At 38.1% G+C, this 26467-nt stretch overlaps 1 protein-coding gene across 3 annotated transcripts in view; it reads left to right on the forward strand.

The window, feature by feature from the left end:
• The first annotated feature begins 1612 nt into the window (after positions 1 to 1612).
• The window catches only part of lrp5 (low density lipoprotein receptor-related protein 5), a 205802-nt gene continuing 180947 nt past the window's right edge, over positions 1613 to 26467 (forward strand). For all 3 annotated transcript variants that reach the window (XM_039738958.1, XM_039738978.1, XM_039738968.1), the window contains exon 1: positions 1613 to 1972. In XM_039738958.1, coding sequence (XP_039594892.1) covers positions 1888 to 1972 — 85 coding nt within the window. In that variant the 5' untranslated portion in view covers positions 1613 to 1887. The remainder of the gene's footprint in view (positions 1973 to 26467) is intronic.

The raw sequence follows: 26467 nt of genomic DNA on the forward strand, positions 1-26467 counted from the left end.
AATGTTCTGTGGGCTGAGGAGTCGATAGTTGAACTTTTTGGAAGATGTCAGTTCCTTTACAGCTTCCACAATAAGACCATCAGGCCCACAGTCAAACATGGTGGTGGTGGTGTGATGGTGTGGGGATGCTTTGCTGCTTCGGGGTCTGGATGACTTCATATAACTTAGAGAAGTGTGAATTCAGACAGCACTGAAGGAGAACATCTGCTCACCAGTCCATGATCTGAAGCTCAAGCATAATTGGGTTATGCAGCAGGACATTCTGAGGTACAAGAGGAATTCCACCTCTGAATGTCTGGGGAAAACAACACACCAAACGAAGGTTTTTCAAAGTCCTGACTTGAACCCTGATGGAGATGTTATGGTGGGACCTAAAACCTTCCAATGCAACTGAATGAAAACAATTCTGTAGATAGGAGTAGGACAAGTGTGGAATTAGTGGACTTGAAACCTTAACTAAGGTTGTCACTTCAAATCCCACTACTGACACCATGTGACACTGAGCAAGTCACCTACCTGTGTTCCAAATGGAAAAAAGAAAATGAAATTAAACCAATGGTATTTCAGATGTTGTAAGTCACCTTGAATAAAGGCGTCAGCCAAATAAATAACTTGTAAATCTAATAATAGACGTCATCCACAGCGATGCCAATAAAGATCTCCTGCTAGTAGAAGGATTTGATTCTAATTGTTGGTGCCCAACAATCAAGTATTAAGTTTAGCGGGGGCATTTACTTTGTCACAGCGGTGACCCAGATGTGGCTGAACTTTTACCCTTCAATAAATCAGTCATTTAAAAATGGTGCATTGTGTTCACTTAGCTTGTCTTTTGTATTATGCTGAAACTTTTTGGAGATCAGAAACAATGAAGTGTTATGAATGAGCGAAAACTGAGGAACTTGGGAAGGGGGCAAATACTTTTTCACTGCACTGCACATCGTTCCAGAGATAATTGTGCTCTTAAATTTATTCTTACTTTAATATAATTCTAACTGTGCAGTTGCTTCAAATCACTTGTTTATGAATTATTATTATTATTATTATTTATAGTTACCTTGCTTTTATTTTGCACGTGTATAGTCTGTTTTGTATTAAACGAATGCTTCTTTGTTTTTACATCCATCGTTTGGGATTTTTTGTCGCCAGGGGTGAACCCTGTCTCGGGGTATCCACATGGGCTTCGACTGGCACTGCCCACTTATCCACTGTTAGGATGGCAGGGAAGCTGGAGCCTAAGCCATCAACCTTCGGACACTAGGGAGGAACAAACGCCTGGATGGTGCGTCAGTCCATTTGTAATAATAAATTCGATCACTAAGGGAAGCTGATTGCTTAGTTTTGACAGCTCCATTGACCATTCACGCAAAAACGCCGCCTGGTAATGTTGCCCTGCTTACGGGTTTAAATTGCTTGCTGCGGAGAGTAAATATTACTTACTGCATCCATCCCTCCAAAGATAAACGCACACCTTCTTGGACTGTTCTTTTTCCACGCACGTATTTAATATCCGTGAGTGGATTATGAATATGCGTATAAACCATCGATCTTCTTCCTCGTCGCGTTAAAGCGATCCAAGGTCCCTCCACTCCGATCCCGCTCGCTGAAGTGAAATTCGCGTGGCCGAGCTGTTCGGATGCGCCCGAGTCCAGCCGAGCTGTGACGTCACGGCGCTTCCGCTGTCACTCGCCTGGCGTTCTCCGGCAAACAGGGAATCAGTGCCGAGTTTACATGGAGTAGCGCCTCCGACGCCACCACTCTTGTGGATACAAAGTTTTCTGGCTGAAAAAACGAAGGAATAGACTAAGGACCGTCCCGAGAATTGCGAGCAGCGGCTAAGGAAATAAAGGGGAAACAACGAAAGAAAAGCGCAAAAAGAATGGAGCCGGAATGAAGGAGAAATCTCCACGAGAACTTGCAATGGAGACTTTACTCGCCGGGCTGTTACTTTACAGCCATCTCCTTCTAATTGGCGGTAAGTTACGGAGTATTTGTTGCGTTGTATTGGACCGGGAAGCGGTTCGATGTCGGCTTGCGGTTGTTTTTGGGCGCCCGTTTGTGCGGGTGCGTGTTTTTGGCCGCGAGTCGCGGTGCGAGAGCCCCCCGCTCTACTGCTCTTTTGTCTCGGTGTTGTGCGCTCTCCTTTGTGGCACATTTCTTGCTGGCGTGGAAGCCTTTCCGTGGGACGACTGTGCGATCGGTCGTCGTGTAAACTTTATTATTATGATTTTTTTTTTGAGGAAGATTTAGAGTTTTGCAAAAGGCCCGGGACTTAGTCTTGTTGGGGGGGTGGTGGGGGGTCGAGTGAAAATGTGCTCGTTTTCGTCGACACCTTCATTTGCATCGCGCTGGACAAAAGTGTGCGCTTCCCCCTTTTCTGTGCTCTCGAGGCCTCCGACGCTGCTTTGCAATTGATTGGAAGCGGTGTCGGGTGTCACAAAGTTTAGGCTCTGCTTAACTGGCCGGCTACAACTCGCATCTGCTGCGAAGAGACACAAAACCCCCTTCTCGCTCGCTCTTTTTGTCTGTTTTTTGTCAGGACTCGAATCGTTTTCTCTTGCCGGGGATAGGAAATCGCAAAGCTCACGTTCACACGAACGCGCACCCCGACACGGACACGGCTGCCGTTCCCCTCGGTGCCCGTGTGTACAACTGTTCTGTACGTTTTGTTTGTGTGGGAAGCTTTCGGTTAAGCTTAACGCCGTTTGAGGAGTCAAAATATCGATTTTCTTCTCCCCCTGCGCGTGTGCTGCTTACATACATACCTTTTTGGAATTGTTTTTGTTTGGAGCAAATGCCGTGTCGAGATTTCATTTGTAGGAACGTTACGGTGCGGGTTCTGTCTTTACATTGATGAACTGTAGTGGAAACCGGGCCTGCCGTCATCGTGAGCCCGTTTAACTTAACATTTCAGGCTCTTTTAACATTTCCGACGTCGTCGTTTATTTGAACGGTTACCCTCCAGTAGGTACCGAGTGAATCGAACTTCGTTATTATTATATTGTTTGGTTCAGCCGTTTCTCTGTTATTTGTGACGGAGATCACGTAATGATCCAGGCATGTAGACCTGGGCCTCCACGAAATATTTGTTTTGGCTCCCGCAATTCGTAGACGCCGAATCTTTGTTTAAATACCGAGCTCTGCTGCCTGAGCGGTCGTCGCCTTGTTTTATCCGCAAGCAGAGATTGCAGCCTTTCGCAACAGTGTCCGATCTTATCATTTTTTGGGAAAAGGTTGTGTTCAGATTAATCAACATATTTGGCGTGCAAATATTTGAGGTGTTCTGTGAAATGACACCACATTACCCTTTAACGGGGATACCTTTTTTTCCCCGAATACTGTACGGCAGAACTCGCAGCTAGAAATGCCTGTTCGGTTTTCGTTTCATTGTTTCTTGTTTATATGCCTGCGTTATTACAAATCCAAGATCGAGCGGAGTACACTTTGATGAGTGCTTGCACGTCCTGACATCTCAAGTTGAAAGTTTGAACAATTTTTTTTTTTTTTTTTACCACAATTTGTTTTTACGTCACGCATTTAGATTCAGGTGGTTTAACTGGTAACGGAACTTCACTCTCGGAGCTCAGACCTGTGGTGCTGGCAGTGTGGAAGTTTCATGTTCTGCCTGGTGCTTGTCCTGCAGGCTTGGTTTACTCCATATGAACGTGCCTGCTGTGCGCGGGACAGATGTTTGTCCCGTTTTAAAACCGTTACTGTTCAAACGGGTTTCTTATCAGACAGTTAGGACAAACTGTAGACATCTGTTGTTTTTGGAAGCAGGCATATTAAATAGATACAGAGGGTATGCTTCATCGGCCCTGTCTTAAATCCATTACCTTTAAAAGCAGGGATCTTATTAATAGGACGATTCAAGTATATACCCAATTGTCTTGAACCTGTTATTTAAAAAAAAACAAAACAAAACGGACATCATATTGGATATATACTTCATTTGTCCTGTCTTGGACCTGTTACTTTTAAAAGCAGGAATCTTACTTGTGTACTAAACGGATGGCAGTGAAACTTCTCCCATGGAGCCCAACACCAGAATGGGTAGGGAGAACCTTGTGCAGCCTCCCTTCTTCAATTTGGGCCTTAAAATTGAAACGTAATAATACGTTCTAATTGGACGTTTTGAATTTCTATAATATTCCAGTTTCTGTAAATTTCTAGATTTTTTTTTTTTAATCCCAATAAATGTTATGAATTTGTCAAAACATTTCTGTCATGCTGTTCGTTTAGTACACCAAGTACCCTTATTAGATAGGACAAATAAAGAATATATCCAACTGTCTTGAACCCATTACTTTTAAAAACAGAAATCTCATTAGGTAGGTAGTACAAATAAAGTAAATGTCTAACTGTCTTGAATCTGTTATTTTTAAAAGCGGGCATCTTCTTAGATACATTATATATGTGTGTGTGTATGTATGTATATATAGATATATATAGATAGATATAGATATAGATATATAGAGATATATATATATATATAGAGAGAGAGAGATATAGATAGATAGTTACGTATATATAGATATATATATAGATATATATATATATATAGATATATATATAGATATATATATATATATATATCTATATATCTATATATAAGGTTAAACTTCCGGGTCCTCCCTGCGTGGAGTTTGCATGTTCTCCCCGTGTCTGCGTGGGTTTCCTCCCACAATCCAAAGACATGCCGGTTAGGTGGATTGGCGATTCTAAATTGTCCCTAGTGTGTGCTTGGTGTGTGGGTGTGTTTGTGTGTGTCCTGCGGTGGGTTGGCACCCTGCCCAGGATTGGTTCCTGCCTTGTGCCCTGTGTTGGCTGGGATTGGCTCCAGCAGACCCCCCTGTATTCGGATTCAGCGGGTTAGAAAATGGATGGATGGATGGATGGATATATATATATAGATATATATAGATAGATAGATATATATATATATATATATATATATATATATATATATATATATATATATATATAGATACGGTACTTTGTCTTCAACACTTTACTTATTAAAAACTATTTTATTAGGTAGGTGGACAGTTTAATTTGTTCCCAAGGGGAAATGAAAACTTTACAGGAGCTGAAGAGAGAGGGGAAAAAACCCTGCATACAATAAAGGTATATCAAACAGTCCACCGCTCGCATACAATAACTACTTTCATGGTTTAGTATTACTTCTGCTTTGGCTGACACCTTTTCCACTATCTGAGATCCATACTAGTTCCATTTCATTTGTGTTTTCCAGTTGCGGCACAGGCAGGTGAAGTGACCTGCTCATGGTCACGCTGTCAGTAGCGCCATTTCAACCCACAACCTCAAAAGTTTGCAGTCCAAAGCCAAAACCTCTGTACAGAAAAAGAATTGACACATGTGCGTGCCTACACATTGACAGTGTTTAGATTGTTATATTGTTTAGCTTGGTGTTAACTTGAAATTAACAACATTTGATCTCCTTAAAAATGGAAAAAACATAAAAATAAAAGTAACAGCTGTGTAAAATTTTGCACAAGTGTTCTTTGTTACCGAATAGAACAAACGCAACAATACCCCTTTTATTCAGTCACCCGTGTAAGTTAAACTAATACGCTTCTAGGATTTCTGTTACTATTTTTTTTTCTTGCATTTAATTTACTTGCATCTTATTATTTATCTTTTAAATTTATACATTTATTTGGTATCAGTGTTTAAGTATTGCTGCACTTTTTTTTTTTTTTTTTTTAAAGTAAATGCTTGTGTGACATGTCACTCCTCGGTTGTTTTCTTTAAGTGTAAGACATGTTTGGAATGTTAGTCTTGGCCTTTTCTTTTTTTCTTTTTTTAATTCCCAATGGTTTCCGCCTTTTTCATTATAATTTTAGCAGTTGACACCTTTGGAATTTAATTTGTCTAAACCACCTAGCAAGTAAAACATTTAGACCTTTAATAGTATCATGCAATTATGTGCTGAAAAATATCACATTTCCTCTTAGGCAGCACACAATGTGAGCCGGGAGTTTCCTGTATTGCAGGTTAATGGAAACATGTTTTAAAAAAAAAAAAAATGCTTACAATTTTAAAATGATTAGAGTCTCTAGTAACAAGAATTCTTTGTTGTGAATGTTAATATGATGTCCCTTTTTATATTAAAAATGTGTGATTGAATTGCATGGGCTATTTGAAGTGTTTATTTCTGTGTTTTGATCCGGAAAATTTTTCAAAATAAACTGTATTTATATATTAGGTTAGGGTAAGTAGACTTTGTTGTCCAAGAGGGAAATTTGTTTGTAGTAGGGAAGTAAAAAACACCGGGCCTTGTTATACAGATATAAGAAAATTAGCAAAAACCCAAACCTGAAAGCTGTTGCTATACTATACATGCACAAGATTAGTACGAGAGGAGTGATGACCTTTAAGAGTACAGTAAGTCCTAATGCAGGGACACCCCACCAACTAACAGTACGGTACATGCATAGAATATGCAGAGGAAAATGGCGGTTACACAGCCTTGTAGTTTAAATAATCCCATTTTCAAGGCCATTTTATATTTTAATGTTGTCTCTAATTGTGTTTTAAATAGGAAGTTTTTAGATGTAGAAAATTATTTTACTGGTGTTATAAATGTCAACTATTAAAAGACAGGTGGCCAGTGTCTGTAGGGTTTTTCACTTTTAGCTTCTCCCATTTTGTTTTACTGTGACGTTTTCTTGTTTTATTATTGCAGAGTCTTTAAGATTAATTACCAGTTGGTCCATCTGTCATTATCTCTGTAGAGAGTTGTTATATGGGTATGGAAATAATTTAAAGGTATATAAAGTGCAAATGTTATTTTTGGGTTATTGAATGATTTTGTGTACCACCTTGTTTTTGCTTCTGTGTAAATGGAAATTTAGTGACGGGGTCAAAAATTGAGTTCTAATTCTAGTTTTATGATGTTGGTAAAGGCAACACTAGCATATTTGTGTGTGTGTGTCTCCGGAAAACCTCTAAACAATAACTTATGGAAAAAAAGTTTTATCTTGTTACAGGCTTCAGGGCTATTGTGTTTGATCCAGTGCTTATCTTCATAGCCTTCAAACCAGTGTCCAGTGGTTAACAGTTGTAGAAACTGCTTAATTTAACTGAGATTTTGGCAATCCGCTCCATTAAAACATAGCCAGGCCTATTGATTTGCAAAAGTTTTGCCCAAATAGTTTCTTGAAATAATATATCTAATTTATTTCTTGTGTTTAAATGAGAAGTCAAGCAAAATAACACCTTTTATGGGCTAATTGAACAGATTACAATATGCAAGCTTTCGAGGCAGCTAAGACCATTTCTTCAGGCAAAGATGTCTTGTGTTTAAAGAAGCGTTTGGAGAATTTCTGTCTAACTGATATTAGCAGTTCGTTTTTTATAATCTAAGAAATTGTAACTTGTTTGTATTTGGTTTCTAAACTCTTCACTTGTTGTGATCCATTTTGTAGCCATGTCCCATAACACTTGTTTCCTCAGACTGTTGTTTATTCGACTTTTGACCTCCCTTGTAAGTTGCTTTGGATAAAAGCATCGTCTTAGTAAATATGTGTTGATGCAAATTTAAATAGGCACGTAGACATACTCCAAGAAATGTATAAGTGAGTTAAGCTGACTGTTTGCCCTACTAGAGCACATTACGAATGATGAAGAGAAGGAAGTGCACAGAAACACACACACCTCCATCTGTAAAGGTCAACGTGAGAGATATTAAGCCACCCTTGCACCGATCTGTCTGTCCGTCTGTGCTGCGTGTTTATTTCATTTGAACCAATGTGCTTACTTTCAAATTAAATTCTGCGGATGTTGTTCGCCTCATTCAATTTCATATACATTTTACTCCATTTATTTCTGTACATAAGTGAGTTAATGCACTTGATTGTATATTATTCTACAGTACAATCCGTTTTGTTGAGGGATTTCCTGCAGTATCATTAAAGTAAATTTAACATGAAAGTGCCGATTGGATGATTCCATACCATTTTTTTTTTTTTTACTTTGTCATTTGACTATTTTTTTAAATCACATAAATGCTTTACTCAGAACTGTGGTTTGTTAGTGCCATGTCTTAAAATATGAGTTTCGCAGAGTAAAAGCTAAACATTTGTGTATGTTAGTGAAGTACGGCAATTTGTGTGCTTTCTAATTTTTTTTTTTTCTTTCAGCTCACTCTATTAGCAAGAAATTTATATTTGCAGTTTAAGTTTTAAATTTCAGCAAAGGTAGGCTTGCAATAAAAGGGATTCAGTTGCTTTTAGTTTTACAAAGGGGACATATCAAGGCATGTCTCCGCTGCTGTAAACTGATAGCCTGAGTAATTTAAGGTAGGGATTTTGAAGCAAGGCTTAGATTCAAAAGTAAATACCAAATGCGTCTGCTGAAAGGTGGACAGAAACGTTCGACTCTTTGTATTTTTCGCAGTCTCTTTTTGCGGGTTCTGTAATCAAGGCAGCTTCTGTGTGCATTGTACACTTTTCTTTTTTTCTTTTTTGCTCTGTTTAGTGGTAATGTAACTCATTATTTTGTGCTGTAGACTTAACACCACTTGATATCGAAAATAATTACTTCTACGTTCAGCTTTAAAAGGTTTTATCGTTTGCCGTTCCAGGCACAGGGATTCATTATTAATAATTGTAATGATGCCATGTTTTGCATGTGTCGGCGACCTTTTTAGTATTTTAAAACCAAATTTGCTTCAGCGCATTGTCTGCGACAGCCTTGGCAGTTTATTTTGTTCAGATTTGCTTAAAATTTGTTTAGATTGTGGAACTTGTGCATTTTTTATATTAGGTGTAAAAGTGGAAGTCCATACTATTTGACATACAGACTTGCTGTCACGTTTACCAGTAGCCCAAAATAGTTTTTTTTTATTTATATCTAATCCAATTTTTTAATAACTTCTACTATTTTTACTAAATTTGCCTTGTTTAAAACAAAGTGTGCTTAAAATGAACCGTTTTATAACGCTTTAAGCAATCTATCAAACACCGACATTTACCAAAGATATTGTTGAAAGTCAGCAGCTTAAAACAATAAAGTTAATCAAATTCTTTGCAGCCAAAGTCATCCACATCTTCTGTAGTGTTTCTGTTTTGTGCTATCAGGAGGTGAGGCAAAACATGGCCTGTTAAAGCCCATTGAGGCACTCCTTGTGTGATTTTGGGCTATACAAAAATAAATTGTATTGTATTGTATTTACTTGAGGTGTTCAAGGGAGAGTGCAGGAGTTCTGCTAGACAGGTTTGCGGATTCAAAACAACACAATAGAAGCGGCACATGGGCACATTTGCTTTTAGTATTTCAAAGCTCCGTCTGTCTCTGAACCTGCTTGAGCCAGTTCAGGGTCACTGGGAGGCCTGTGGTCTGTTCTGGCAACATTGCTGGCTGGGGGGATAGCTGGGAGAACTGCTCTGGACAGGGCAGCAGTTTCTTGTAGTATTCCACAAAACACAAACTGAAAATATTTGTTTGACCCGCTGCTGTTCTTACTAGTTAATCTGTTGGTGGGTATCAGGTTTGAAGAGTGCAATGGCATAACCTTCTTAAGAGTTTACTATAGACAAGCTTGCTATAAAGCATTCATATGCCAATGAAGGAGATTCTAAAATGTCATCCATTTTCTCACATCGGTGAATATTTAAATATAGTAGTGTGGGGAATAGAGCTCTTTCTACTACTTAAGCTTTTTAGTATTTTTCTTTCCATTTGTAATTTAGTATGTTTGTGTCTAGCTGTAATTTGGACATAGTATGTTCAGGTTGAGGCTGTTTATGATACTTCAACTTTTTTGTGTCACAGATTATGACATTACTGGTTTCCCTAACCACCCCCTGATGATGGTTGAGGTTTTGCTATTTGCGTTTGGAATTTTCCTTACAGTTCATTGGTATTGGAGTTTCTTCCTTTTCCTTCAGAAAAATATTACACAACTTTAGGAGATATTTTAAACTGGATTATTAAGTACAGTAAAAAGGATGAATAACATTGAGTGCATGTGTGGGATGCATGTATTTAAGCAACCAAAATAAACACACAATGACTGAAGGCAATTTGTGGGTAGCGTTGGGCCGAAAGGAGTGAAATTGAAGGTCATTTTTTGCCACACCAAACTTATTGCTGAAGTTTATTCAGTCATTCTATCAAAGCATGTAGCATAGTTGAATCAAATATGAAATTTCAGCCTAATGTTCGTTAAAATCTATATGGATTAGGTTTTTTTTTTATCTAAGAAAAAAAAAAAAAGCACATTGTGCCTGCATTGTGTGAAAGCAGCGGCTATTCAGGTGGCCAGATGTTTTTCATTTGCTTAAAAAAGATTCTATTAAAGCCAGGCACATGTGACAGATTGCAGACCACTAATTATTTGCCATATGTTTGCAAAGTAAGGGGAGAGCGTAAAAATTTTTTAGTGGCAATCATTACATTTTTCTTACAGAAACACTTAATGTTGTATTTTTAAAATATACCAACTGCATGATTACCTGTGAAGAATAAACACAGTGTATTCCGAAGAAACTGGAATCTGCTATCAAAATTTTATCTTGAACTTTATTATTATAGACAAGTATTTGATTATAGTTGGCAGCAGACCCTGTTGAAAAGAAATTGTGTTCATTTATAACAACTGGATTAATAACTACATCCCACATTTAAATGTAATCTTGCATGTGGTGTTGGCAAGTGTCATGGAAATTAATTGTGGCTGCACAACAAAGGTATAGAAGAGTGGCTCAGTAAATTGTCCTGGGGTTTGTGTGTAAGCACAGCACTACAAATAAGGAAACAAGCATCCATCCATCCATCATTGTATTAAAGTAGCTGTATGGCTTCTCGTTAGGTTAATAGGGTTAGAAGCAGCTGTCAGGCAGATCTAGAAACAGTAGGTATAATACAAGAATCAAGATTTATTTGTTATACACACACGTACAACGTGCAGTGAAGTGTAAACCTCATTTGTTATTCAGACTGTGCAAAGAGACTGAGGTAAGAAAAATATAGAGAAATACAGAGAAATAGAAAATATAGAGAAAACCCTAAACCTAAATAAAAGGTGTCATTTTGCTTGGCTTTTCTCTAGAGAAATAGGAAAATCGATTAGAAGGGTTAAATAGCTTCTATAAAACATACTAAAACATTTTTTATATAGCACAATTGTATATAAGAATGTAGCTCAAAGTGTTTTGCAAGAGGTCACAGAGAAATTACAAAAAAAGAAAACAAGATTAGGTAAAAATATTAATGAATAAGCAACAGGAAAACAATCCATTTAACCTTCTAAAACATAGACATATAATTAGTAGAAGAGTAGTGCTCTTATATACTATATCATGTAAGTCTCCAAAGATGAGTGTGGTAATAAAGTAAGATGGCTGGTTGAACAGAAACAAAATTTAAAATAAATGTTAAGGCTAAATAGAAGCAGCTTGAATTTAAATATAAGCTGAAAAATGTACAAAATGTAACATTCAGTGCACAATGGCACAGTATACATAACCATGTCCAAAGGCATTGGTATTAAGTACAGTGCCAAAAGCTGTGTATGCAAGCATTTAAATTCCTCAGTTACATTCTACAAATCAAAATTGATATTACTGTAGTGCAAAACATAGCCTCATTTGTTTGTTTTATTTATACTCAAGATTTGAAATATCTAAATATCTGTACTTAATGAAAAATAGTATTGAATAATATCCACCTTAATAAAAGGACAAATGTCAATGTCTTTGCTTTCCAACAGAGGAGGCACATTGCAAACCTTAGCGCTGCTTTTACGAATTCAGTATCAAATGGTAGGTAATAAAAACGTAGCAACTTGATGGACACACTGCACTGAGAATGGTAACGTTGATCTACGCCGATTTACTTAAACAGGGTTAGCACAGTCTGTGAAAAATGACACAAGAGGCAGGGCATTTAACTTAGCATTTAATTAATCATAGTGCTTTTGTACGTACTGGTCTTACTTTTTATTAATATGATGATTAAGTAATAATGAGGAAGAGAAGGTGGTTAACATTATTAAATAAATAATAAAAACTAAGACCCGTATGTACATAAATACTGTGATTAATTCAATTTTGAGTTATGACTTGTACTTTGGTAGTCTATAGAGAAATCAACACAAAGCATTTGCTGTTTTTTACGCAACTTGGCATAGTCTTGAGTTTTGGAACTTTCAGGTCAGAGAGGTTTGCAAACTGCATGTTTTTAGATTTTAGTTTTGATGTATTCTTTCTGTGTCAAGTTGTGAATGGTTGCCAAAATAAGTCTGCAATAATTACAGTAAATGCGTTATTTGATAATCATTGGCTACACTCTTATTTGCAGGTTTTACTCGTGTAAAATGGTGGAAACATTAAAAAAATGCCTTGTGAAAGTTTTCCATTTATTTAGGCAACCATTTGGAGACTAACAAATACAATAAGTATAGATTATTATTTTTCAGTTTTTGTCTTTTGTTAAGTCTACTTAACATTTCATTTAGATATTTATTTGCTGCAGAGTTGTTTTGTGTATATCCCTTGCACTTTGACATTTGCTTCTTTTTCTAAAGTCGTCACTTAGTATTCGAAGGAAATGAATGTGACATTTCATAGTAAATACTCAATGGATTGCATAGGGACATGTCATCTGTTTTTGAGATATTTCACAATGTTCATTGAGCACTGTAAATGTGCTGTAGAGACCTTCTAACAAATAGTTTTAAAAGTTGATACAGTTGGTAATTAATAAACATTTTTTTTATTTTTATATAGAGGTAGTGTTTAGATGTTAGAATTTTACTTCTGCAGAGCAGCGGTATGATTTATCCCACTGATGAATATTGCAGGATACACTGATGTTAGCTCTAGTTTGGGAGGTTTTCAATTCGTTTTTCTTGTGGTGTTGTTGGAAAGAATTAAATGCTTTAGTAATGCAATTTATGACAGGTTAACCTTTTTCGCTTCATAACATGGATATAGTGGATTTACTAAACATTTTGGTGTATATTGAAGACAGATTAAGTTTCTTGTATGCAGAGGTATTGGATTGGTTAGTTGGTGATTCTGTGGCAGTGAAATGTGACAAACACAGAGTTAATTCTTTGCCTGACAGACTCAACACTTGTGCCAAATCCTTATCTTGAAGTCGGGGAACTGAATGGCAAACTTTCCTCACCTGCATTGTCTTAACATTCCAGAGAATGATCACCTTGGAGACCTGTTACAAATGTCGCTGCAGAGTGTTTGTTTATTAAATGTTTTGGTATGAGCTAAATCGTGTTGGGTGATTTTCAACATTAAATGGTGATATGTGTGGGGCATTTTTCATTTTTGGCCAATATAGGTTTATTTTAAAGCATTACTGAAGCTAGTGGCTACAGCATTGTTTGTTCTTCTCAACGAGTTGCGACTTAGCAGTGTGTTCAAAGAGTGGGATATACTGGATCAAGTTAGGGAAACACTCTGAGAGCTGAAGACCTAAAACGTTGGTATGTTTGTCCCGTCAGTTTGGGACGTAAACCAGACAATACACACTTGGTTTATTTTTTGATTTGCAAGATACTGACATTCCAGTGTGGTGTGCATGTCTGTTTTGTTGTTGAAGTGGGCCAAGTATTTTATAAAACAAGCAGCCACACTATGCCTTTTAGTCATAAACATGGACTCGCATTGATCACTTGATGATTATGAAGTCCATTTGTGAAAAATAATGACCTAGCTGACAGGTTTGTCCTTTTTTTTTTTGTGCTTTTTTGATTGATTGTAGTAATTTAGTACCATATGTAATTTCTGTTTACACCACGGGTGTCAAACTCCAGTCCTGGAGGGCCACAGAGGCTGCAAGTTTTCATTCTAACCATCTTCTTAATTAGCCACCAGTTTTTGCTGCTAATTAGCTTCTTTTGCCTTAGTTTTAATTATCTTGACTCAGACCCCTTAGTTGTCTCTTTTTCCTTAATTATCAGACAAACAATAATGAGACACAAAACAAGCCAACACATGACCAGCTCACTTGTACCTATCACACAATACAGTGGAACCTCGGGTCACAAACGTAATTCATTTCAAGACTCTAGTCACAACCCGATTTGGTCGTGACACTGAGAAAACCTTGAACAGAGAAACTAACCTTGCAAGAGTTCACGCTATAGTCTTACGAACCGCTCACTGTAAACACTTTTTTTAATGAGTTTTTGTGGTGTAGCGGGTCCACAGCTCATGTAAAGAGCCGCTTTTTAAATAATCACCATGCTCGCAGCTTAGCGAGGGGGCGTGGTAGTGTGGTTGAAGCTGTTCTCGGGGCGATTTGCTGTGTGGGCATTTCTCACTCTAAGTGCACAAGTGAGGGACTGTCCACATTGAAACCGTTGATTTCTACAGCTGCCACGTCCATTATAAAGAGAAGCCTGAGACGGTTAAGGGGAAAGAAAAAAGAGAACGGAGGTTGTAGAGGAAAGCAGGAAGCAGTGAGGAGAGAGAGAGAAAGCTGGTGCAGGAGAACAAGCGAGCGAGAGCAGGCTCGCGGCAGCTGAGCAGGAAGCCTGGGTCTTTGGCCGACACCTGGGGGAGTAGTAGTTGTGGCCGCTCCTGCAGAGTTTTCTTTGGAGGGCGGGAGAGACCGGAAGGCGGAGGACTCTCCGCGGAAGGCAGCGTTAGTCGGAACCTGGTAAGTAGTGTCCCCAGCGTGAGAGCCTTGGTCGTTAGGGGAATTTCAAGTCGCTGTTTGGTGGTGCCTACCGGTGCCAAGGATCGGAAAGGTGACTGACCAGTCAGTAGCGGAGAGAAGGCCAGCTGCAGGTATGGTGACTCTTCTGTTGCTTGGCCCAGACAGGGGAAGCAGGGGGGGTCGCATGTAAAAAGGCACCGGGCATCTTGTTGTTTTTTAAGGAATGTTTCCTGTGTTATATTTTGACCTTGTTTTTAAGAAGACTTTTTTAATATTGTTTTTAACCTCCATTTTTTGATTTTATTTGATTATTTATTTATTGACTGTTTTCGAAACACTGCACTTTATTTTGAACACTTTGTTTTTGTTGTTTGTTTTTAATGAAAGCACTTGTTGTTGCCTCGCTGCTAAGCTCATCGGTGAGATAATCGACGGTGACGGGTTCAAGGGCTCCCGGACCGCAGATGGGAGCAGGTAGCAAACCCGCATCATCAGTTTTAAGCACAGGGAAAAATAATGAGCATTTGAAAAATCAGTAATTTATACAAAAACTAACCATAAACAACCAAGAGAATTAACCTTGCATGAGTCGAGTTCTGGCATGAAGGAAGTGAGGAGGAACTGGGTGGAGAGGAGATTACAGTTTTGAGGTAAAGTCCCTCTGCGTGATGCACGTCTGACCAAGAACAATGTACTGTGGAGAGACTGAATACGTGCCTAAATCACCGGCGCGTACAAACTGGAAGGGAAACTGGCTTGTTCGTCACCCGAGTGTGTGGTGTTGAACAGATGCAAAAGTTTGGCGAACCTTTTGGTCGTAACCCGATTTGGACGTGTTCTGAGACGTTCGTGACCCGAGGTTCCACTGTATCTGAAAATAAAGAAAGGTATGAATGTCTCAGTAAGGCTGATCTCTCCGGTCACCAAGACATTTTGATGGTGTTCTTAGAAAAAACAGAAAAATCAACAGTTTTGGAAATGAGAGCAGCAACAAGCCATGGAATTAAATAATGGGTTTAATTAACAGCAAGAATTGGCTTCTCATTAAGAGATTGGTTGGAGTTTGAAATCCCAGTTTAGCCGGTCATCTGTTGGCTCATTTCAGGTCTCATTTCTGTTTAGCTGTCATTTAGATAGATAGATCCCAAGGGGAAATTTAATGAAGAAAAGAATAAATTCAGAGGACGGAATCCTTAAAAACAAGGCTATTTAAATGAAGAGGCAAAAGAAATTGATTAGCAGTGAAAACTGGTCACTGATTAGTAAAAGGGTTAGAATGACAACCAGTAGCCACCTGGCCCACCAAGACCGGAGTTCAACACCCCTGGTTTACGCTGTTTGCACACACCGAAAACAAGTCCACAAGAGTATTCTGTCTTTGTGAGACAAAGTCCCCATATTTTACTTTGTATTAATCATGTGACAGTGTTAAACTTCAAATCAATTTATGATTAAACAAATAATTTTTTAGCACTGTATGCTACACTCATCTATTTTTATAGTTTTAAGTAGCTTAGGGTTTGTAAATTTACGATTTTCTGTAAAACTGAGGCAAGTTGATTATGTTGTAGCTGTGCAATGGAGTAAAGGACTGTATATTCCAGCCACTTCAAAATTTTTGCAATATTGAATGACTATGAAGAACGTGGGGGCTGCTGGGAAGAAGGTGGACTCTTTAAATGGAGGAACCGGCAAGATTCAAGAGGATCACTGTCTTTTGTCTATTTTGTTGCTGTTTTCACCTGTTGGATTACCTGTGGCTTGTTTTGTACTTCTGTTTGTGGTTGGATATGTGGTCTGTCTTTTGTCCGCCTATTTTGTGTGCGTGAACAGATTGGTAGCAACTTCATCTGCTGTCCTCAAATGCACACATCACTTAAATACACATTGCCATAAGAGTACAAAGTAATCAAAGAGAAAGCAGAGCCCAACACAGTTTGTACTGTCTTTTTACCTGCAGTGTAGATAAGAAACCTATACAAATTCCCTCATAAATAATTGCATATACATGATGTTTATGTGTCATGTTTATTTAATATGTGTCAAGTCGGAAACAAACTGTATGTGTGGAACTGGTTTTCCTGAGGCAACTAAAAAAGAGCATTGCATACAATGAAGAAGCACTTGGAAATGATTTTTAAAGCTGTTTAAATAAGAAAAGTAAAACTGGAAATAAGTTGGACACTTATTGTCGTTGAAAAGCACCTCCGATTTTGCGTGGTGTAATGGATGCTTAACAGTTTTAGCATAAAACAGCAGTGTGCAGTAGGACTGGGTGATATGGAATTAAATTCATATTGTGATTATTTTGATGTAAAATACCATTTTTGATTTATCTTGGTATATTCTTAGAACACATTAAATTTTGAAAGATCAGCACCATGTTGACATGTAGTGTATACAGTATATATAATCTGTAAAGAGTTCAAAGCTTGTTTATTTTTTTATAATAATGCTGCATGAAGTATCAGCAAAAGAAAGTCACTCACCCCCATTTAAGAATTTCATTAATAGCTTTGCCTCAAAAAATCAACTCAAAAAACTTGTTATATCCAACCATTCTAGTTTTATATCTCCTCTACTGTATTGTGAGTTTCCATTGTATTTATTGCATTCAACACGTTCTCTACCATATTGGTGTCCCTGTCTGCCAGTCAGTATGCATTCCTCTCTCTGACTGACTTTTATGAAAGAAAGACACAGCTCTTAATTCATTCATGCAGTAATCACAAGTCATGTAAATATATACCTTACATATGTTTTTGATTTCCAAGATTTGTTATGGTTCCAAATGATGTATTTGTATATTTTTTGCCTTTTCATGTGCCTAGCAGTTTGCATGATGCTTGTCAGTGCTTATTTTATAACATTCGCCAGGTTAGTAAGTACTGTATTTACAGCCGGGCATCTTGTATTTTGAACAAAGTGTTCTTGACATCTTCTTGAACACTTCTTTCTCTGTGGTATAGATAGGTACTTCATATACTTCACGTAAGGGACCTCTTGAAGGTCTACGGAGAGCAGTTATATTTCAATGGATTTTGGGCCATTTCAAGTACCCAGCAAAACTTTACTATCACGTTCAAGCCCAGTGAACACTAAAATAATACCTTGTGTCATGGAGTGTTTTGATTGGTGGAAATATCAGTGTTCCAAAAAAAGGAAAATTTGTCGTGCAGATTCACCAAGAGCTGCGTTTATACATCGGCACATTTGTGGTGAATATGTGGCTTGTTTACCATGCAGAGCTCTGTTAGCAGGGTGTCTATTATCTGATAAATAGAAGAGACCATGAAAATGTGACACTCTACTTACTAGAGAAGTGGCAGATTTTATCTAAGCGACTCTGACAAGCCTTGCCGAGGGCATACAGCATTTCATTTAGACAGTAGACTTACCAGGGGAATTTAGTTTCACTGTAATATGTTGTGTATTTACTCTCCATTAGAATGAACGTCACCTCTATTTCGGTTCTCCTAAATCACATACAGTATATGCTGCCTTTAGTCTTGTAAATATTTCTTAATGATATTCACTTGGGACTGTTTGGGTCACATTTGCTACGTACATAGTATTGAAGTTAATGCATCTTCAGTGTTCCTCATTGTGACAAATGTTGAGTCCCATTGGGATGCAGCACCTGTGTGAGTCAACCAAACTTCCTCAACATACACCACAAGAGTATTTGTAACAAAGAACATTCGTTTCTCTTCAGCTCGGGATGTTGTCAGTGTGACCTACACAATCTTAAGTGAATCTATGCTTTATTTTAATGTGGTCAACCGCTTTCTGATCCAATTGTGCTACAGATAGAGGCTCTGAGGCTGAATCAGTTACTAGCATCTGTGTCATTGACTGATATTTGTTAAAAGTTGTTTAATGAAAACCTAATGAAAACCTGTCTGGATTTATTTATATAGTAATACTGTGCAGTTACCGGTAGAGACCTTTCCCATAATGCACGACATTGCCTGTAGTTAGATTGGTTTCATGTTGAATTACTTTCATACCTCACATGAACCATTCTGGTTGCTTATTACTGTACTGCTGTGTTTTAAATCTACCTAAACCAACAAAACTATGGGGTTGATCGCTCCAGAGTTTAAAAAAACCATTCCAAGCGAACAAAGTGTGAAAATCTCTTTAACACTAGAATTACCAGAGCCTACGAAAAAACTCGTAGATCCATCCCACCTTAAATTGCTTCGCACCTCTCCATCAGCGTCTTTTGTCCTGTAAATGTGTCGATAAGCAGCAAACAGCATGCAGCCTGCTATCAGATCCCCCCCTACCCCTCACAGTTTTCTCAGCTCAAGTCTGTTTACCTGGGTGTCAGTTGCTTAGAGTTGTATAGAGTGAGAAGTCAAGCAAAATTACACCTTTTATAAATTCTATATTGTTATTTGGAACACGTGCATTTCATGTGTGTTCAGTGTCTACAACGATCTATGTAAACACATCATTAAAACAAACGTTTTTTCATGTATTATTAGTAATTGACAAAATGTAGACATGAAAAGTATGTGTGAAACCTGAAGTCCAAATATCAAATAAACACTTTAACAAAAGGTACAAATATAACGGAACAAGTGCGCTTCTATTCAAAAATATAACTGCAGAAAAAGAACCCGTGTTAGGGTGCGACGTTGACACGCATTTGCTACGACCGCTTCGGTGGCGCAGCGGTATCAACTGTTGACTGGTAATCAAAACTGGACAAGTCCGTTTTGAGAAGTGAGCTGCTCTTATTCTTACTATTTTAGAGTAAAAGCATACAGTTGATTCCAGTCTGTAACAGCCAGTGTAATTTATGATACTTGTAAAGGTTAGCTTTGTGTTTTTTTTTTTATTCAGTTTTATTCTCACAGTTGCATTTACGATAACCCACACACACATTTGACAATGCTGTTTTCACATACAGTAAAGACGCGCTATAACAGAGGTGAACTCGGATCATGACGGTTCTACATCGGATCAAGAATACACTTTTGCCATCGCTGTACTTTGTATATGTACATGGGAAGCTCTGTGACTTTACGCTGTAGGAAGTAAGTAAATAAATTAAAGTAAATAGGTAAATAACATTCGATCTGTCTGTCTGCACCATGGTCTAGTTCTGTCACTCACATGCTCATAAATAGTGCCTTCGGTGGTAGTCCTGTGTCAGAATGGGCACTCTGACTGGTTGGCAACTACTGCTGTGCTGTATGTTCTGACACCTTTCTCTCATGGCCAGCATTATAGGTTTTCAGCAACTTGTGCTACAGTAGCTCTTCTTTGGGATCGAACCAGATGGGAAAGCCTTCGCTTGCCACACACATTAATGAGCTTTGGGTGCCAATGACCCTATTGTCTCTTTACCAGTTGTCCTTCCTTGGACCACTTTTGGTAGGTACTTACCTCAACATACCCAGGACACCCCACAAGACCTGCCATTTTAGAGTTGCTCCGACTCGGTCATCTAGCCCTTACAATATAGCCCTTGTCAAATTCACCCAAATTCTTCAGCTTGCTCATTTTTACTCCTTCCAACACGTCGCCTTCAAGAGCTGACTCTTCACTTGCTGCTAATACAGTGTCATGCTGACTCTTAAAAGGTGCCGTTGTAACTGGAGGTAATAAATGGTATTCACTTCACCTGTCAGCAGTTTTAATGTTGCAGTTGAACATGTATCATATGAAGAATATGTACTAAATCTGAATCAGTACAGCATTAGACACTAGCCATACCTTTTGTACTGGCTTTTAGGGCTGCAACTAATGATTATTTTGGTAGTCGACTAATCATTCAATTTCTTTTCGATTAGTCATGATTGTTTCATGCCTGACTATTTTGATGCCTGCGAGCTGTGGTTGCACATCCTGTTCTGGGCTCCAGTGCATGTCTTTTACGTCATCTGCTCAAGTCTGTCCACCTGTGAATGTCATCCTGATGTCTCTGCATTAACACGTTTAAAATTAATAATAATCAAATTAAAATAACCAGTGAAACATGAATTTGAAAATCAGATGTTTTATATTAGTGTGACCATCACAATAAAAAAGAAATACATTAAACAATACAAACTAAAGTGCACATAGTCTTTAAACAAAAAAAGTGAATTTAACTTGACCACAAATGGCCACTGGTGTGTCTTAAAGTCCAAAAGTTTAAATAAATCTTCGATACAAATAAAATAAAACCATGTACAGTTTATAAAAGATTCAGTTCATATTTTCCTGATTGCAGTGCATGAACGTGAGCATTTCGACGTGCTGTGGTGTGAGGATGGCTCTCTTCTTTGAGACAATGTTCCCAGCTGCTGCTAAGAGACACTCGGAGGGAGTAGAGGTAGTAGGAATACACAAGAATGATTTTGCAGACAAAGATTATTTTAATCATCACACTCTGAAGGAAAAGTGTTGTAGTTCATCACATCATGTACTATATTATACCAAAATAAGAAAATAAGGGACTATGTATGTAACAAGCTAATTAGTTAAATACAGGGTGTCCTCGGGTTAAGACCCAGTTTCATTCCTACAACAGTGACGTAACCCGAAGTCGAAACACACCCTAGCCTAAGTCACTTACCTATCCTAACACATTTGCAAAACCTTATTCTAGAACATAACAACTCAACTAAGCCACATAAAAAGGAAAAGGACATCAATATACTGTACTGTACACTGTACTTACCTTTATTCCTTCTGATCTCTTTACAATGTCTAATTTCACTTCCATCATGATGGCTTTCCTCTTATTCGAAGCACTGGTCTGTAAGTACGAAGCTAATGGCGTAAGCCAAAACACTCATGTCTCAATTTTTTTAAGGTTTTATGGGAGTGAGCAATGTAAACTCGAAACGTTGTAACCCGAGGACTCCCTGTACTCCAAAACACAAGTTACTTAATGTTAGTTAGAGGTGGTTTACTATTCGTATGAACTCAAATATTATACGAAAAAAGAAGAAAAAAAAACTAGGATGGCTCAGCTACTCCTATTCACTTGTTTATTATAGCTCCAAATACGTTCGCAAACATAACTGAAGTTATATTCACTTAACCCTTAAACTGCCGCAGCTGGCTAGAGGCGGTTTCCAGTGCAATTTAGAAGCACGCCGAAGCCGCGTATATGTGGCGACGTACATTCATTGAACTCCACAGCCGGCTAAAGTTGTTGTTTATTAGTGCAATTTGCCAGCACGCCAGAGCCGAGTATATTTGGCGATGTATATTCATTAAATGCCATAACTGGCTGTAGTCGTGTCTCAGTGCAATTTGCCAGCACACAGGGTGCGAGTACATTCGGCGACGTACATTCATTGAACCCCGCAACTGGCTATATTTGCTTCACAGAGCAATTTGGCAGCATGCCGGAGCTGATCAGTCGGTGCCATATATTAGTTGAGCAGCCAGCACACGAACACTGCTGGCCCTGGAAGAACTGCAGCATCACTGTCTCTGGGATTCAGCCGCTGCACTAGACGAGCCTGTAATCAGCATTTATCTCGGTGTGTTTGCGTGCAGCCAATTCAAGCGCAGTTGGCTCGCTGATTTACTGAATTTCATAAATGGCTTCAGTTGCACCTTGAACATATAATAATAGATTGCTGCAGTAGTTTTTTTTTTTTATAGTTCTTACAGTTCATTTGCAGTGTGTAAAATGATCAGTGTTGCAGTAATTGTGATGCTCTTTGCATGAAAAAAAATACATGTTCCATTAAAATTTCACATTTTCTTTGTCAATTGTGATGTTTACTTAAAAAGTGCAACTAAAAAGTATTTGATGTCCAGGGGTGCATTAACCCCCAAGTATTTGTCGGTTTAAGGGTTAACTATCATTGTCGAAACCTTGATATCCACATTATAGTACAAACATCAACGTTAACACGTGACACTAACTTTACTCGCTAAAACTTACATCTCAAGAGATGGTGGCGTCACAGCTCCAGGTTGCTTGCGTTTCAGATGCTCATGCATCGCGGTGGTGCTGCCATGAAATGAAAGCGCCGCTTTGTATAATCTGCATTCAACTTTTTTCCCTTTTTCAGTGAAGTGCTTTACTTTAGAAAGTTTCTGTCTCAATTTTTTCATCTCCTTCCACCTCCTCTGTCTGACTCACAATTGCAATCACGCTTATTTTCCTCTACATTTTTTCTCCTCAGACGTTCTCGTTCGTTGGTAGGACTGTGTGCAGTCTTGACAAACGATAACAAACGATACTGCCCGCAGACGTTCATGTAGTGCATTGCAGTTGCAAAAATCAATGTGGTTCTTTGTGACTGGAGCCTCTATTGAAGGTTCTGTTTCTGACATGTCGACAATAAAAAAAAAAAATAATCTGTGTCAACAATTTTTTGTAGTCAATGTCGTTGATTACGTTAAGTAATCATTGGAGCCCTACAGGCTTTACATTAATGTTTTGGTAGTTAAATTTTTGTGTTACACAATAACATTTTTTTATAGTTGAAATAACACTATTTTTGAGTTTTTCTGAGGAGGATACATGATGCATTTACCAAATAGGACTTAGAAATTTGCAGACGCATAGAACAGTTTTTACATTCTTCTACAGATGAAGGTCATACTGTGTTTTTAAAAACCCAGTGATTTACAGTGCAGTATGTTAACTTTGGTAACGTCAGAAGACAATTCCTTCAAACCTCCATAGTGATACCTGGACGGGGTCAGATCATGCTCACTAATGGTCGGTCAGCTGTGTTTCTGTTACATCACGACATGAGTGTTACTGAACCATTGGTCAAACACTCACATTTTTTTGAGTGAAACTGTTCTTTCAAATGTGCTTGTAGAAACGCTTTTGGGGCGTATTGTTTAGAGATGCATTGGACAGGCACCAGCACAAATAGACATCCCACTGTCCTTAGAGATTGGACAACTTCTAGAACTATGGTCTGTTGACTTGCTTCTGCTAGTATTCTGCTATTGCATCAGGAGTGTTACTGAGACTGGCATTTGATCATTCCAAGTGCTGAATTTGATTTCTTTTTTGGTATCTGTAATCCCCAGATTTGTATGTGTAGCTCATACAGATCACCCACACAGCATTACCAGTCTGTATCTCACTAGAACAACAAAATTTATAGGTTTGGGTGGCTTTGCTTAGCTGATTGTTAGGAGCAGCCTAGTGTGGAAGAAAAAAAAAAAAAAAACCAGTGGAAGACAGAAAAAGTTCAATCAATTAGTTTTTTATTCAGTCACAAATGAGTACAACGATTCTACATTGCAAGGCAGAAGAGCAAAATTAAATTTTTTCTCTCCCCCCTTCCCCTTATTTCTTTAAAAATAAACATATCATTTACTTAAGCATTTTATTTAAGTACGCTACTCTGTTCTTATTTTTTTCACTTGTCAGATAGACCCTAAAGAAGGAAAGGCTAGCTATCTTGTGTCATATAGACCTGTTCCTAAAAAACTGGAAATTTTTTCTAGGTCAACTTACTGGACCCTGTCTTATGACAGACACCTGTATGAATAACCTGGTGTTATAGAAAAATGGCTTTGTCAGCTGTTTACCCTTAGTAGCTTGCAAGCAGTTAATTTTTCTATCACTCTAGTCTCACAGAAGCCATATGTATAATGTAGATACCATATACAGTATATAATGCAATATACATGTCTGGAGACAAAAATGATGGAATTTTGCTTAAAAGCGGGTGAGAACATTTAGATGGCCAACTGAGTGTTGCATTTCTAAACCAATCCAGTGCCTCATGAAGGTGGCACTCAAAGTAGGGCTGGTGATTTATGAACTACATAGATCAATGGTACTCTCATTGACTTCTGTTTACAACAAATAGTTTACAGTCAGTCTTCCCAAAAATAAAAAAAAAACCTATTAGACATGAATGTGTCACATGTGCAGAGAGCATATTATCCATTTCTAAAATAAACATAACCTGATGCAAGGCAAAAAACCTTTCTGTATTTCGTGGCATCAGTGAAAGATATGTCATTGGAGGTGCTGTGTGTGCTCTCTGTTTAGCATTTTGGTGATGGGGTCGGAATTGATGTAAGCTTGAAAGAATTGGCAGACATATTCATGAAAATATGAACAGCAAAATATGCATTTGAAGTAAATGACGTGTCACACTCTGTCCAATGGACTGCTGTTAAGAACAGTGAATGCCGAAGATCTACAGGAGATGCAGATTTCAGGACTCAACACACCTGAATCAACAAATCTAGCATCTGATCTCTAGCAATACCAGTGCAGTTTGGACAAGGCTGCACAGCATCCACTGACTGACTGCACGTCTAAATGAATAACTAAAGAAATTTATAGCAGGTTGGATAATGGATGGATGATTGTAAATGCAAAAGTTCCATGACAAAATAGCTATTGCAAGTAATCTCTGTTCTAAACATAATGTCTCAGGACTGCTATAGTCCTTGTAAGTTAATTAATCGTTATTTGAATAGTCATCGGTTTTCTCGTCTTTTATTTATAGTTTAACATTTTGTTAGAACATTTCAGTATATGACTTTAATATGGATTGGTGGTCAGTTTTTTCCCTCTTTATTAATAGTCAGTAGGTCTATAAAGAAGATGTGATAGACCTGCCTAGGCAAATGTAGGCTTATCTCTCCATCTGTCTCTCTCTCGTTTTTTATCTATCTCTCTCTATCTCTCAAGCCGACATAATAAAAATTTAGAAATGTAATTATACTTGGATAAGTGATCACAGCATGGAACAATCAGGTTCTTAGTACATTTTATGTCTCTACAAAAGTGTGTTTGTTAGAAGTGATATATCCAGGTATGAATATCAGAATGCTTGTTGGTATCTGTGTACAAAGTTGTAAACTTTTAAAATCTTGGTTGACTAAGCAGTGTAAGTAAATCAAAAAGAAGCAATATGAGAACTGGGACTCTAGTGTTTCGCAGCCTTTGGGTTATGATCCACTTTTGTGTTGTGGGCTGATGCCACCCAACATGCCACCCCAATAAAAACCACACAAACACACCTTATGATGATTGTGCTCACATGAGTGGGTGTGAAATGGAGGGTTGCAACACCAAGAAGGTTGAGAAGAACTGTTGTGGAGGGCACCTTCTTTAATATCCTAATTGAAGTAGGAAACAAAATTAGGTTGAGCAATTAGGAAAAGGGATAAAGATCAGTTCTGATGTATGCAGGCTACAGTACCTGTAGAATTGTTTCTACAAAAGGTCAGCCCACTTCTAAAGCTAGGTCCCGATATAAACAACAACATCATTTATTTATATAGCACATTTTCATACAAAAAAATGTAGCGCAAAGTGCTTTACAAAATGAAGAATAGAAAAATAGAAGACACAAAAAAAATAAAAAGTCAACATTAATTAACATAGAATAAGTAAGGTCCGATGGCCAGGGTGGACAGAAAAAACAAAAAAAAACTCCAGACGGCTGGAGAAAAAAAAAAAAGTGCTGGGATTCCAGGCCACGAGACCGCCCAGTCCCCTCGGGGCAATCTAACTAACATAAATCAAACAGTCCTCTTTGTATTTAGGGTTTTCATGGAAGGACTTGATGATGATGGTCATGTAGACTTCTGGCTTTCAGTCCATCAATGTTGGTGCCTCATGATGCTTTGAGTAGGTGGTGGTGGTGTAGGTCGCCACCACAAAGAAACCGAAGAGAGAGTAGGGGTCAGTATGGATTTTAGAGCCACTGTGAATAGTTATTATGATGAATTGAACATACAGAGTATCAGGATGTCAAAAGAGCATTTCAATAGTAGAAGAGCGTGGCCTAAGGGCACTGAAAAATTAAAGTGACATCAGAAGTCTTTTTGGCTGTTCTCCATTCAAAGGAGAATGGAAATTTGTGTT

This window comes from Polypterus senegalus, chromosome 1 (genome assembly GCF_016835505.1).
Source record: "Polypterus senegalus isolate Bchr_013 chromosome 1, ASM1683550v1, whole genome shotgun sequence".
NCBI classification, from domain to species: Eukaryota; Metazoa; Chordata; class Cladistia; order Polypteriformes; family Polypteridae; genus Polypterus; species Polypterus senegalus.